Genomic DNA, 14,624 nt, shown 5'->3' on the forward strand with positions numbered 1-14,624 from the left:
TGGCTCTTACAGGGTGGTGGCAGTACTACCGAACAGGGATCTTTGAGGGCTCTAGGGTTCAGAACCAACAACTCTGAGCACCCCAAAACCCTGGGAGTGAGACCCAAGTGTACGACAGCTAGACATTCTCTTTCATTTTGATTGCAGTGAAAACCCAGCGGCTGCTGTGGTTATCTGAAGGATGGTGTTGGGAACATGGGAAACTGCCAAGTCAGACCACTGGTCCATCCAGCTCAGTAATGTTTGTATGACTGGCTGTTGGTGTCCCAAGTTTCAGACAAGACTGTTTGTCTGGCGTGGCATGCTGGGAATGGAATGTGGAACCTTTTTCAGGCAAAGTAGAGGCCTTTCCACTGAGCAACAGCCCTCCCTATTGAGAAACTTGGTGCACCTTCATGAACTTGACCTTCCTGCACACCCTTGTGTCTCCCGTAAAGCACATAGAGATACATGTTGACAATCCAGTGGTAGATTGCTGCCCTTAAGCATGTGAGGCGATGTTCCATGTTTCTCCCAGTCCTGAGATTGCCCGTCAGCTGGCAGACCCTGGCACCATCCACGAGAGAAGGGGAATAGGAAGGCAAATATCTTAGATCCAATTACCCCTTTCATTTAGTTCCTCTCACACATACATTTGCACAAGTATCAGCCAGTCTTGGATAGTGCTAACTGGAAAAGTCTTAGAGTGGAATCCTAACCTCTTATGTCAGTGCTTTCCAGCACTGACATAAGGGCAATGCAGCTCTGAGGTAAGGGAACAAACATTCCCTTACTTTGAAGAGGCCTCCATGAGTGACACCCAATTGCAGGATGCAGCACATGTCCCATTGGCACTGCTATTCCAGTGCTGGAAAGCACTGACATAAGGGGTTAGGATTGCGCCCTAAAGAAGACATTGGGCACTTGAACTTTCTCTGGTTGAAAGAATTAGGCCAGCTATTTATTTGAAACCGGGTAAAGGTTTATTGGAACCTTTACTCAGTTTGAAAAAGAGGGAATGGGAAGATGGAAGACAAATAGCCAAATAGTACACGTAAAATCAGAAGTAAAGTTCAAAAGAAGAAAGAAAATTAGGTTCTAACTAAACCTTTTCTGTCGTGAACAATCACTTGCAATCAAGACAAATTGGCTTGTATTTCTCTCTGGGAACTGGAGGGGTAGGACATCATGGGAATTCAATTTAACCTTGTCCTCACTGGACAGCACTGGTCGTTTTTCTGGCCTGTTGGCAGTCCTCTCATGCCCAACTCAACTAGTTGGCTCCTTTTATTTCTTTCTGGTGAGAGGGAAAAAAAACCCTGCACCTTAATAAGCTGTCTAATTAAGGAATCAGTCTACTGATACCCACAAGGCTTCTGGCAGTGGGTGGGAAACTGGGAGTTCCAAGATGGCTCTTCATATTGGTCTTTAAATTAGTAAGGGCATTAGTAAGGGCAATAAGTAAGCAGACTACAGTTGGCTGAATGATTGTTGCCTGTAGTCCAAGGGCGCAATCCTAACCCCTTATGTCAGTGCTTTCCAGCACTGACATAAGGGCAGTGCAGCTCTGAGGTAAGGGAACAAACATTCCCTTACTTTGAGGAGGCCTCTGTGAGTGACACCCAACTGCAGGATGCAGCACATGTCTCATTGGCACTGCTATGCCAGTGCTGGAAAGCACTGACATAAGGGGTTAGGATTGTGCCCCAAGTTACCTACGTTCTGGGGGCTCAACCTTTAGCCTTATAGTGGTTTGGGCCCTCTCACATAGGCCATGTATTGTTTAGAACTAGGGTCTCCAAACTTTTCAGTGGAATGGCCACATCATGTATTTTACACATTTTGTCGGGCCTAAAAAAATCTGTTTTATAAATGAATGAATAAAATTTAAATGAATGAATAAGTTTTACTTGGATATTTTTGGTAGCCAGCACGATGTGATTAAGAACAAAAGAGAAATGTGACAATTACAAAGAAACAATGGGAGAAAGACGCAGAACATCACCTCACATGCCCAAGGGCGTGATATGATATATACAATGTGTAAAAATGTTAAATATTAGCAAATGCTCTGACAAAAAAAAAAGTTGCTGCTGGCCAGATAACATTTTGTGGCAGGCTGAATATGACCCCAGACCCTGGTTTAGAACCACATGGCTTTCTGTTGGTTTAGAATTTCAAGCCCCTTAAAAAATAAAATAAAGATGCTTATTGCTGATGCTGAGAAAACCTTCAAGAGGGGTAGCTTGAAGTTATGGCCCAATACTATGCCATCTGAGTGTAGGCGTAATATCTGTTGCACCAGTGGAGGTTGCTTTGTGATGGTTGCAAAGCAACCTCTGCTAGCACATGCTGCCAATCTACTGGCAGGGAGGCCGTTGTGGCCTCCTCTGTTGCCGGCAGATGGTCAAAGCTCACTGAAGCAGGTAAGTCTGCCCAAGGGGTTGAATGGGTGAGGGAGTGGGCAAACAGGGCGGTGATGGGGGCAAGGAGGAGGGTGGATCAGGCCTGGGAAGGGGGCAGGTTCAGAGGCACATGTCAAATTCTGATCTCCTTCCCAGAGTGGATCCACCTTCGCAGATTAGTGTGGACTTAGGCCAGATATTGAGCTGGCACAGGTCCAGGTTGACCCACTGGGCCTGCAGGAGCTTACCCAAAGGCAAGGGAACAAATGTTCCTGAGGCCAAAACTCCCCCATAGAATACAGTAGAGCCTGAAAAGGTAGTTACGGGTCTGGGCTGCCAGTCTTCTGCGGCAAAATCAACAGAATGGAAAAGCATTTTAAAGGCTAATCAATTTCTTTTCTAGTCCATGCTAAAATAAATTGGTCCGTCATTAATAAAGTGCTGCAACACTCTGTGTTTCTAAATTTCTATGAACTTTTAAAAAAAAACTTTCTTAATGTGAAATAAACTCATCTCAACAGTCTATATTTTCTAGCTCATGCTTGAATTTTCATCTAGCACTTGGGATTTGATGCAGTGACTCCACTCTGCCAGAACTTTACCTTTTGGCTGATGGGATTAAGTTATTGTCTGACCTTTTAGCCTTTCTTTAACCATGTGAAAGGTTGTTCCATCTTTGTGTTCCGACCTGCTTACAAACTCTTGTGACATGCCGTGGCCTGTGTTTAAAGTGGAAAAATACACCAGTTTATTTCCAGATGAAGCACGTATTTACAGTTTTCATTCTTTTATTAAAATGTAGATTTATGGTATAATAACGATCTCCGACACTCATTCTCTCGATACCGAGCTAAACAAGCGCATCGGTAAAGCAGCTACCACGTTTTCCAGACTCACAAAGAGAGTCTGGTCCAACAAGAAGCTGACGGAACATACCAAGATCCAGGTCTACAGAGCTTGCGTCCTGAGTACACTTCTGTACTGCAGCGAGTCATGGACTCTTCGCTCACAACAGGAGAGGAAACTGAGCGCTTTCCACATACGCTGCCTCCGACGCATCCTCGGCATCACCTGGCAGGACAAAGTTCCAAACAACACAGTCCTGGAACGTGCTGGAATCCCTAGCATGTATTCACTGCTGAAACAGGGACGCCTGCGTTGGCTTGGCCATGTCGTGAGAATGGATGATGGCCGGATCCCAAAGGATCTCCTCTATGGAGAACTCGTGCAAGGAAAGCGCCCTACAGGTAGACCACAGCTGCGATACAAGGACATCTGCAAGAGGGATCTGAAGGCCTTAGGGATGGACCTCAACAAGTGGGAAACCCTGGCCTCTGAGCGGCCCGCTTGGAGACAGGCTGTGCAGCATGGCCTTTCCCAGTTTGAAGAGACACTTTGCCAACAGTCTGAGGCTAAGAGGCAAAGAAAGAAGGCCCATAGCCAGGGAGACAGACCAGGGACAGACTGCACTTGCTCCCGGTGTGGAAGGGATTGTCACTCCCGGATTGGCCTTTTCAGCCACACTAGACGCTGTGCCAGAACCACCTTTCAGAGCGCGATACCATAGTCTTTCGAGACTGAAGGTTGCCAATACAATACATAGCATAACAAAAACAGTATTAAAAACAGTCTCTATTGAAAACTATGATCTATCTCATATATCATAAGATACCTTTTTATTCATCAACTTTTAAAATTGTTTTTTCACAACTTTTTTGTAAACACTGTCAGAGTAAGGCAGCAATCCCATCCACACTTTCCTGGGAGTAAGCACCATTGACTTTAATGGGATTTACTTCTGAGTGGACAAGCCTAGGTTTGGGCTCTAAGTGCACTGTAAACAGCATACCTGTAGTACCATTAATCCAATCCTCCTTTAAGGTGACTGGTGTGTTAAACCAGAGGCTCAACATGTAACACACAACTTATAACACATAACTGGGAGTGTGCAGTTTGATTCATAGTGGAGAGACAAGCAACAAGGAGTGACTGATCAAGTGTGGCTGCACACGGTTGCACCCGATTTACTCAGAAGTAGACCCTCTGCAGGAGGATGGGCAGCGGCGCCTCCTCAGGGTCTTGTGTGGGGTTCCTGGAAGCCTCGCCACCTGCCTGCCTGCACCCATCTGGTCTCCCCATTGCGCAAGGTGCCCTGGAGTAGGCAGGGCAGTGAGGGAGCAGCCTGCTGGCCTGGCACTCTCCTGTGCCTCGTTGGAGCCCATCGCACTCACTCCCTGCCATACGGACAGGGAGCGCAGTGAGGGTGTCCTGGCTGCTGCCACCGCTACCAGACTAACGGAGGGCAGGGAGCACGTGGGAAGCATCCTGTGCTGCCTGCTCCCTGCCAGGTGCTCCCCGACATGGGGGCAGCGCGCTTCCCTCCCTGCCTGCCGCAGCTGCAGCAGTGCACTCAGGAGTGGGCAGCGCAGGTTGCTCCCCGCATGCTCCCTGCTCTCTGTCGGTCTGGTGGCGATGGCGGCAGGACTGCGTTGAGTTTGTGTGGCAGATTATGAGAGGGTACGGGGGAGCGCCGGGCCAGCAAGCTGCCCCCCCACCGCCCTGCCTCTTCCAGGGTTCTTCTGGCTCCCTGCACAATGGGGGGAGCGACTGGGCACAGGTGGGGGGGGGGGAGACGAGGCTGCCAAGAACCCCACACAAGACCTGGAGGAATTGCCGCTGCCCATCCTCTTTTAGAGTCCCTCCCTGAGACAGGGTACAGATGGCCCCCTCCATCTGCCTGCATGACTACTCGCAGGTAAGGTGAGGGGGGCGATTCACCCAGCATTTTTGGAAGCAAATTTCTTGCCTTATAGGTGAGTATCTACAGTAGCTTTAAAGCTGTTGCAAACACAACAATGCTGGCAACCATGGCCTAGCCGCCGCAAGTGATGAGTGGCCAAGTCTGAATAACCACCAACTCTGGAAGCCTGCTAATGACAGTAAGACCATGCAGGGAGGTGTTGGAACAGGTGTTGAGAAGTGGGCATAATGGGGAGGTAACAGAGTGGAATGAGGGAAGATCGGACCAAGGAAGGGGGGTGTTTGGTGGAGGCAGCACCCACCAAATCTTGACCCCCTTCCCAGGCTCAGTCTGCCTTCACCAGCCAATGGGGACTTGTGCCAGTGTTATTGCTGGCGTAGGTCCAACTTGACCCATGGCAGCATCAGTAGCTTACCCTGGAGGAAGGGAACAAATGGCCTCCAGATGGCAAAACTCCCCTGTGGGAGACAATGAATGCCGTGTTGGCACTCCTGCATTGCTGCATGGGGAGTTAGTTGGGATTGGGCTGCCCGTCAGCATTTTCTGGATTAGAACAAGACAATGCGGGGCATAAGCAGTCATTGAAACTGCTTCACAATGTGAAGAACAGATTGCAGGTATAGCTTTTCATAAATGATGCACAGTTTTCTGTCGATGTCCATCTGTGTCCATGTTGTACATTCCTGTGTGAGCCTGAATTGTATACCTTTGACAAGTATCAGATAAATGCTAGAGTAGGCAATGTTTTAAACTACAGAAACTGCAGCCCTCACAATAGATCTCATTGCTTCTTGTAGTTTTTGTTGTGATATAGTTGGTTTCATCTGATTCAGGCATAAAAGATTTATTAATATGGTATGGCTGCTTCAAGCTCTTTTCAGACTAGACTTGCAAGATGAAAGAGAAGCTTTAAATTTCCTTTCAAAAAAATCTTATATTTGAGGCTCCAGAGTTGGCCCGGAATTATAGTACTCCACACTAGAAAAGAAAGGTGTTGCTCAGAGCCAGTCAACTTCTACAATGCTGCAGAATCTGGTTTCAACAGAGAACATTGGAGTCTAAATAACTGTAGACAGAGTTTTTTTCTTTTTACATATTTGGAACTGTGAGGAGCCCTGCAGAGGGCTCCCCCAACTCCCAGGATCCCCCAGAATTATGGCACTGGCTGGGGGTAAGTAAAAAAACTCCTCCTGGTGATCACGTCGCTGTCTTCCACCCCCTCCTCACTCCTTAAAGGGGCAAGGATAGGTGTTTCCCTGGCTGGTGGGTTGCAACCCACCAGTTTGGGAACCACTGACTTAAATCTTTGGTTAACTCCAGACTACTGCTGGAGCAACACTCCAAATTCCCTCCTTGACAGTGGATTTTGTACCTGTCGCAGTCTTGCATCCAGCCTACAGTGAGCTATCTGTGATCCTGACCACTTACCGCTTGACCTGTGCCCTTCCCAGAACTGGAACAATAACATAGAACTGGAGAATAATGAGGACTCTATACTGTACGAGATGCTTCCTGCTTTGTGACAGACTATAGCTCTTATTCTCTGACCTCTTATATGGCTGGTGAGCAGTCAGTACAAATTAGGCTATTGATTCATCAAGTTATGATTGAATCGGAATGCCTGAAATTGATGCTTCCTGCAAGCATGATTGAGGCAAGTCCCTAATGAGAGCAGATATGGAATCTTTCTCTTCTTAAGATCATAATTCAAGTGGGGAGTGTGGGAAATAATTTAATTAACCAAAAGGCAATTCATAACTTCATATCTGAATATGCTTTTTAAAAATTCTAACACTAATTTGATAGGAGAGAAGAGATCTAATTGTCACTGAAAACACTATATGTGTATGTGCATTAAATATATATGCTGTGCTTTCACTTCAAAACCTCCATGCTTGGCAGCTGAATATCTACCAACACTGAAGACTGCAACAGCCTCCTTCTTGGTAATCTGTATAGCCTGTAGCCATAAGGGAAAATTCTCAGAAATTCACTAGAGGGAAGTGAAAAGGGTTGGTGGTTACAATAATCTGATAAATGTTCTGGAAAGCATGCTCATTCAGACGGAAGAGCCAATCCTGCCACTAAATGGTGCTATAATTTGGCTCCATGCTGCTCACATCTGCACATTCATTCTGCTGCTCTGCCGAAAGGGGCATGGGCCAGGGCTCATTGTGTTTTTAGCGTAACGCTCTCCATCCTGTGTCTCTTGAAACCTGTGTGAATCCTAGGACTGTCAGTCTGCCACTCAGGCAAAGATCAAGGCAGATGTTACAAAGATTTGTCTTGACAGAGGCAGAGAAAAAGTTTCTTCCTGATTTTAAAAAGTGTTTTAACGCCCCTAATTTTTCCAGAAAATGTTGTGATTCTTCTGCATACTGACAGAAAGAAACAAAGCAAGATATTAAAATTTGAAATATTTGAACTTGTATCTCCTAGCAAAAACCACATCCTGGGTCAGCTTCCAGTTGTACAGTCTGCCCTTTAGGAGCAGGGAAAAGGCCTGAGAGGTTATGAGAAAGAGTACGATAACTAAGCATTTAAGATAATTGTATGGGTTTTTTTTGTACAACAGAAAACAACATTCTCTTTTCCAAATTCCAATTTTCTAACCACTAGTGTTCACTGTAAAATAATAATTGTGTAGCCCTAGAACTTAGCGGTTTTCAGCACTTCTACTGGTGGTTTCCTTTTGGACCTCTTTTGCTTAATGACTGCTGATTTCTTCCGGGCTATAACTCTGGTTTCCTAGATGTTACTTCAGGAGATTTTATCATGTGAACTTAATTAGGTGTGTTACTTTCACTGATTTTGAACGTTTTCACATTCTGAGTTGCCATCCCTATTTAATTAGGGGTTTCCATTAGTGGTTCAGACATTACAATGAATTATTATTTGTTGTTGTGAGCATTAGCCTTGGGCTTCTATGTTTCCTTTTGGGCTTGAGGATAGTCAAACTTTCAGTTCCTGGTTTATTAAAAGCCACTCATGGATCAGGTGGGGCAGATACAGATGGCGGCGGCGGCGGTGGCAGCAGCAGGCGGGCAGATAGATGCTCTTGAACACCTTTACATACACCCATGGGCCCAGTTGCGGCCCCCTGCTCTAAAGCATACATGAATGCACTGATAGTTGAATTTAGGTTAGTGACATTGTTCTAAAAAGAGGTGCGACCTCAAGACTTGGGTCTTGAAAGGAAAATAATTTTATCAGGAAACAGAACATTCTCTTTTGGTGTATTTTGTTTTTCTGCAGTTGTCCAACACAAACCTAGATTTGTTGAACGTGTTAAATGACCCTAGTCAGTGGAAAATAAAAATAGAAAGTTAGGGGAATGAAATGTAGAAAATGGGACTTAACACTAAAGCAACTATGAAGTGATTTTGTGTTGCATTCTCCTATGTTGCTTTTTTTTTTTTAATGAATGTATATGGAGAGTCAGCATGTGTTCTGATCTCATTGTTTGTTTCTTCCCATAGATTTCGTCACAGCCCTAACTGCTTTTATTTGAGAGACTGGAGCATTCACTCCTGGATCAGGCAATGCCTTAAGTTTGGTGCACAGGATAAAGCCTTGTACATGATACAAAATAAGGTAATCTATTGACAAGATACTTTCAGATGATGTTGGAAGTCCTTTTTTTTTTTAAGGCATAACTAGCTAAGCTAGAAACCTGGGCTATGAGCATTGGTCCTTTCTGCATTCTTCATTTAGGATGAAAGTATGGAGGTTCAAATAACCATTCCACTATGTCTTCTGTTCCCCTTTTATAATGGACATAATCCAACCAAAGTTACACTCTTAATCAAGCCCCACTGATTTCGGTGGAGAAGGTACACACATGCTTATGTCACTGCCCCTAAAATCAGTGAAACCTGAAAGTGCTTGATTTTGGCAGAATTTTACTCAGTGTTTAAGGGCCCAATCCTATGCAGTGCACGCCGCCTCACTGCCGGTGCACACTGTCGCAAACGTACCATAAGGCACGTTTGTGGCCCTCAGCACCAGTGGAGCACCAGTGCTAGCTCCGCATTGGCCAACGCTGGGCTAACACCGGTGGAGCACCAGTACTCCACCATTCAGTGGTCGCGTGGACCGCCAGGCAGCAGAGAGGTAGGTGGGGGCATGGTTGGAGGCGGGGAGGAGGCATTCTGTACGGGGGGAGGCGGGGAGAGGGCAGGGAGGAGGCGTACCAGGGGGAGGGAGCGAAGTGGGTGGGAGGCAGAACTGGTGGAGCTTCTTTCCACCAGATCCTGAGCCTCCATGTCAGGCTGCCCCCCCCCCCGACACGGAGGCTCTTGTTTCTGTGCTGACCCTTGGGTCACTGTAGAATTGAATAGCCTCATTGTGGGGCCACTCACCTTACCCGAGGGAAGGGAGCAAAAGTTCCCTTCTCCCAAGGAGGCAGAGGCAGCTGCCTGGGGTGTGGTGGATGCAGCGGCAGCCATTTTTGCTGCTGCTGCTGCTGCTGCTCTGCATGCCAGGCAGCTCAGGATTGGCCTGTAAGTTATTTCTTTAATAGCATATTTCATTCATTCAATAAAAGTGAAGGATTGTTAAGACATTCTGAGCACTGTAGGGAGTGTCAGCAAAAAGACTTCTGCTTGACTGGAACAGCTTTGTACAAAAGTAGGCAACTTACTTCTGTCGATTCTTTGGATTTTGCATGCCCAGAGATTGAAAGGGGACAAGAGAGGCAGATGAACTTTGAAATTCAGTATTTCCTTCTTTGTTTTTTTTCCATTTGCTTTAGAGTTTGAGGTAGGAGTGGATTATGTCTCCTGGTTTAGTGATATAGAGATACCGTCACATTGGCACGTATGCGAAAGTAGTGGGTCTTGTTGCAAAAATACTTCAACACGTGGGAAGTGATAGCTGAACATGCCTTTCTTTGCCCATGATCCACAGCTTGGCAGAAGCATCCTGAAATGGCAGGCAACTTTCAGCAACGTGTGCCCCATCCTTTTAGAGTGAAAAGGGCCATTTCCACACTACGCACTAGGAATGTGTCCCTCTGGAATTCTCATTGCAAATGATTAACAAAAAGAGTGGAAGAGTTCCTATGAAAAAGATCAGGTGCAGAACAATGTGAGGATGATAAGAGTGAACATGGTGGTGTGAATGCATGCTGGTTGGCTGTTTGAATTTGTATGCACTGGCCTCTGACTATGACTAGCAGGGAAGGAAAGCTGTGGCCGTGCTCTGGTGTGCAGTTTTTCCTCCTACCTGAAGAGGCGAAGGAATGGAGAGCTGTGAGGGCCGCTCACAGAATTATCTTACACCTTTCCTGGAAATTGAAAGGAATTTCCAGAACAGGCACTGCAGTTCCTGTTTTCAGCTGCAAAGACAGGCACTTAAGCACAAGCAAATAGACGGTTGTAGATGGATTGGCATGTAGTAACTGTTTGCTACTCACCTGTACAACGAACGGAGCAATAACCAAATGCCCAGTTGTATGCTCCAAAAGGTTGTCTTCTTCCTCATATTCCCATTGCAGTTAGTTAAAGCCAAAGAAAAAGCTGAAGATATACCAGTGCAGACATGCTCCACTGCGTTACTTGTTCAAACCCAAATTCAATATTAGATGAGATGTGACAGCTATTACGCTTTTCACATAGATGCAGTTTCTTTTTCCAGGTACAATATGGAATTTTCCCAGATAATTTTACCTTCAATATATTACTGGATTCTTTTATAAAGGATGAGAATTATAAAGGTAAGAAACTGAACATCCAGCTAGTGACTGTATATGATTTCCTTCCACGCTTCTTCTTGACATGCTCAGATCTCATGACCCCTTTTGGTTTTCTCTCTTTCATCTGCGTTCTGTGATTTCAATGACTGACAGGCAAGAGCCCAAAAAGTAAAAAGTGGAAGTGAATGCTCAGCAAGTGACACGGAAGAGTTAATTAATGCAATAGTCTATTTCTATGAGTGTCACTTTTAGGATAATGATTGTGAGTTTTTCTGTATCAGAAAGGTGCTTTCAAAGTGACTTCCAATGAAAAGCAGCACCTCTCCCTCAGCAGCTCTGGATCACTCATGAAGCAAAGTCAAACAAAGCATTGCACAAGTCCCAAGTGCTGGACAAAGATGCCTTTGGAGTGATGTGTATTTTCTCATCTTGGGATGCTGCTCCCACCCAGCAAACAAAGGAACTGTTTGCAAGAGACCCTGTCCTCAGACAGCAGCCCCTGAGTTTATTTTAGATTTGGCTTTAGTAACATAATCCTGGGGTTTCAGTAAACCATGCTGGGCTTAGGGTTTCGTGAGTTTAAAGTTCCCATGTGTAAAGCACTTTGGATCCACCTCCTAATGGGTAATCTCTATAATCTTCTAAACCTAACCTAATTCAAATCCTAATCTTTGACTAATCTGGCATTAATTCTCTACCCATTTTAATTTTGAGGAAGGTTCCTGGTGACAGAATAGGATTATTTTAGGAAAAGATGTTCAAGTTCAGCAACTGCTTCCAGGTGTTGTCTCTACATGACCTTCTATTCTGAAACAGACACAATTGTCGCTTTTTGCCTTATATTTTCGTATATCCTAAGATTCTATTGCAAAAGTTGATTGCACATTTAATGTCTTTTGAAAAAAAAAATGAGGTAAGTAGCTGCGAGACCAAAGTGAAAAGCACCCACATTTTCTTGTTTCATGTTTTAATTGTGTGCTTGCTAGATGCCATGGCCATAGTCACTGAGATAATGCTGCAGGAGGCTTTTGATGAAGTGTCCACACAACTTCTCTCACTTTATGTCGTGTACAAATTTTTGGCAACCGAACCAGAACTTACGGTAAGCTATTTTCATAATCCCTGCAAATTGGCATAGATCAGGCTGGACAGCAGACACGACTGCCCAGAGCATCCCACTCCCCCAATCATGGAGGTCTACACGTGGCACCAGGATGGAATGGGAAGAGGCGGTCCAAATGGGGACTGCTTTTCCGTTGCACAGCAGTAGCAAGTTTGGCCACCGCTGGTGTAGATGGTAAAACAGTTCAGAGTCAGTGTTCCCAGTGCTCCAAATCATGATTTGGGGAACTGAAAAATGTATGTGGATTTGTATGCACCCCTTTCATCCTACCCTTATGCATTCTGATTTCTTCTGTCTCTTCCTTGTTTAATCATAGTTTGCCATTATATCTAAACTGGAGTAACTAGGATTTTGGTAATCAGGCCATAGTCTGCCTCAAAATGTGGCCTTAGTATCATGGTTTGAGATGGGTTTCAACCTTTTCAGACTTCAGCTGGGTTCAGAGATCAGCAGCAAGGTACAGCTCCATTTCCAGTGAAGGCAGGGTGGGCTTTCGTGGGCAGACGCCAGTATGGAGTCGGATCCCAAGACAATTAGGTTTCAAAAGTGGGAGTCCGGGGGAGAAGGGAAAGGTGGTCTGTGGCTGCTCATTGAGATACGTTACTCAAACTGAGGGCTCGACTCAGCTAGCCAGGCCCTTGTTGGTTTTCCAGCTCATCTCACAGCTTTGGCTCACTTCATGCATCTGATAAAATATCCCATGAGTTGTATCCAAAGAGATGCATGTATGCCCAAGGGAGATTTAGGCCCAAATCCTATCCCATTTTTTTCAGCATTGGCATAGCTGTGCCAGTGGGGCATGTGCTACATCCTGCAATTGGTTGGCAGTCATGGAGGCCTTCTCAAGGTAAGGTAATGTTTGTTCCCTTACCTTGGAGCTGCATTGCCCTTACCCCAGTGCTGGAAGGTTGGCTAGAATTGCGCCCTTAGACGTGTTTCTAGCCTCCAGTACTACATGGCAAACCTCTTTTGCAACAGATAGAAGTTTGACAGACGGTTTTTAATACAGCATGGGGATCTGTCACCCAAAAGGAATAAATCAAAGATTCCACTGGCCATGGCCAAGCCTTTGGGTATACTTAAGTAGCTCTTTGGATCCAAGCCCACATTTGGATCTGTAGAAGCTCACTCCAAAATAAACCCATCAGTCTCCTAAGGTGATGCAACATTCTTAGCCTTCTTGATATTAGAGGCTAATGATTGCTATTCTGGAAGTTGGTCCCTGGAATTATATCAACTGGATGCTTTAGAAACTGTAACTGAAAACTAGCAGGCAGGCCTTCTCTTGTCTTTGCTTATGTGCACCACTGAACATATGATGTGGTTTATAACTTAATAGGGGAAACATAGCTACATCTCTGGAAAGGAACCTTGCTTATTTAATTTCCGTTCTCACACTTTCTACCACCAAATGGCCTTCATCTAATCCTATCTTTTCTCAGTCCGCTTCTGTCATTCTCATCGGAATAACTGTTTTGCTTTCTTTATAATGAAAGTGGTGCTTTTATGGCATCAAAATGATCCAACAGGGCTCTTCCATGTCAATGATTATTCTGTGGGAAGAACTGTTGTGTTTCTACATATGTATACTGCCGTGCTGTTTTCAGATCCTCTGAAGGCAAGGGTTTCTCTAAGACAGTGATTCATGCTAATCCTTTGTACACAATGAGACTGATTCATGGGACATCTTTCATATTTAAAAAAAAATATAGGGGCATTGTTGTGACAACTACAGATAAATGCCTTTGTTACTAATGACAGAAAAGTGTTCCTAAGAACTGGAAATAAATAAAATTCTTCATCCATGCATTGTTCTTGCTGCTGCATACTGTAATGCTTCTATTATATGTTACTGTGACTGTTACCTTACTTTGGCTGTACATTGTGTTAATGCTGTAAGCCACCTTGGATATTATTTTTTCATGGAAAGGCAGAATATACATTTCTAAATAAAATACAGGCAGTCCCCTGTATCCGTGAATCCCATATCTGAGGTTTCACTTTTCCATGGTTCCACAGATTCAGGGGGACCCCCCCCCCGCACATCCATTACAAGTACCTTTGTTTTACTATAGTAGTGCTTGCAGTGTAGGTGCTTCTTACTTAACATTCTTGCTGATCTGAAGAACCGAACGTGCAGGCAACCAATCTACAAGCTAGAGCAGCAATTTTCAACCTTTTTGAAAGGTTGCCGCCGCCTAGGGAGGTACATGGGGCGGCAGCAAGAAATAGGGTCTTAGTAGTGGCACCAACGCTATGGAACTCCCTTCTCCTTGATTTAAGAATGGCTCCCTCTCTTGAGATTTTTCAGCGGGGCCTGAAGACCCTTCTGTTTAAACAAGCCTTCTGAGTTCTCGGCCTTTTTAACATCTTTTAATATTTTTTACAGGCCTGATTCTTTTATGATTTGCTACTGCTCTATGCTCTTTTTACCTGACTATTTTTTATCTGACTTCTGGTTTTTATGATGTGTTAATATGTTTTTATTTGTTTTAAATTATGTTTTTAATCTGTTTTAACCTGTTGTAAGCCGCCTTGAGTCCCTTCGGGGAGAAAGGCGGGGTAAAAATAAAGTTATTGTTATTATTTTCATCTCATGACGCTAAAATTGTCAATGCACACTATCAGTTTTTTGACAAATGACAAGGCACACCACACTGC

General features: G+C 44.8%; 1 protein-coding gene across 1 annotated transcript in view; it reads left to right on the forward strand.

Annotated features, from left to right (window-relative positions):
- The window catches only part of MRPS27 (mitochondrial ribosomal protein S27), a 63,657-nt gene that overhangs the window by 33,208 nt on the left and 15,825 nt on the right, over positions 1 to 14,624 (forward strand). Inside the window, exons 5-7 of the mRNA XM_066617024.1 lie at positions 8,625 to 8,739; positions 10,783 to 10,861; positions 11,827 to 11,942. Coding sequence (XP_066473121.1) covers positions 8,625 to 8,739; positions 10,783 to 10,861; positions 11,827 to 11,942 — 310 coding nt within the window. The remainder of the gene's footprint in view (positions 1 to 8,624; positions 8,740 to 10,782; positions 10,862 to 11,826; positions 11,943 to 14,624) is intronic.

Source organism: Tiliqua scincoides, chromosome 2, assembly GCF_035046505.1.
Source record: "Tiliqua scincoides isolate rTilSci1 chromosome 2, rTilSci1.hap2, whole genome shotgun sequence".
Classification (NCBI taxonomy): domain Eukaryota; kingdom Metazoa; phylum Chordata; class Lepidosauria; order Squamata; family Scincidae; genus Tiliqua; species Tiliqua scincoides.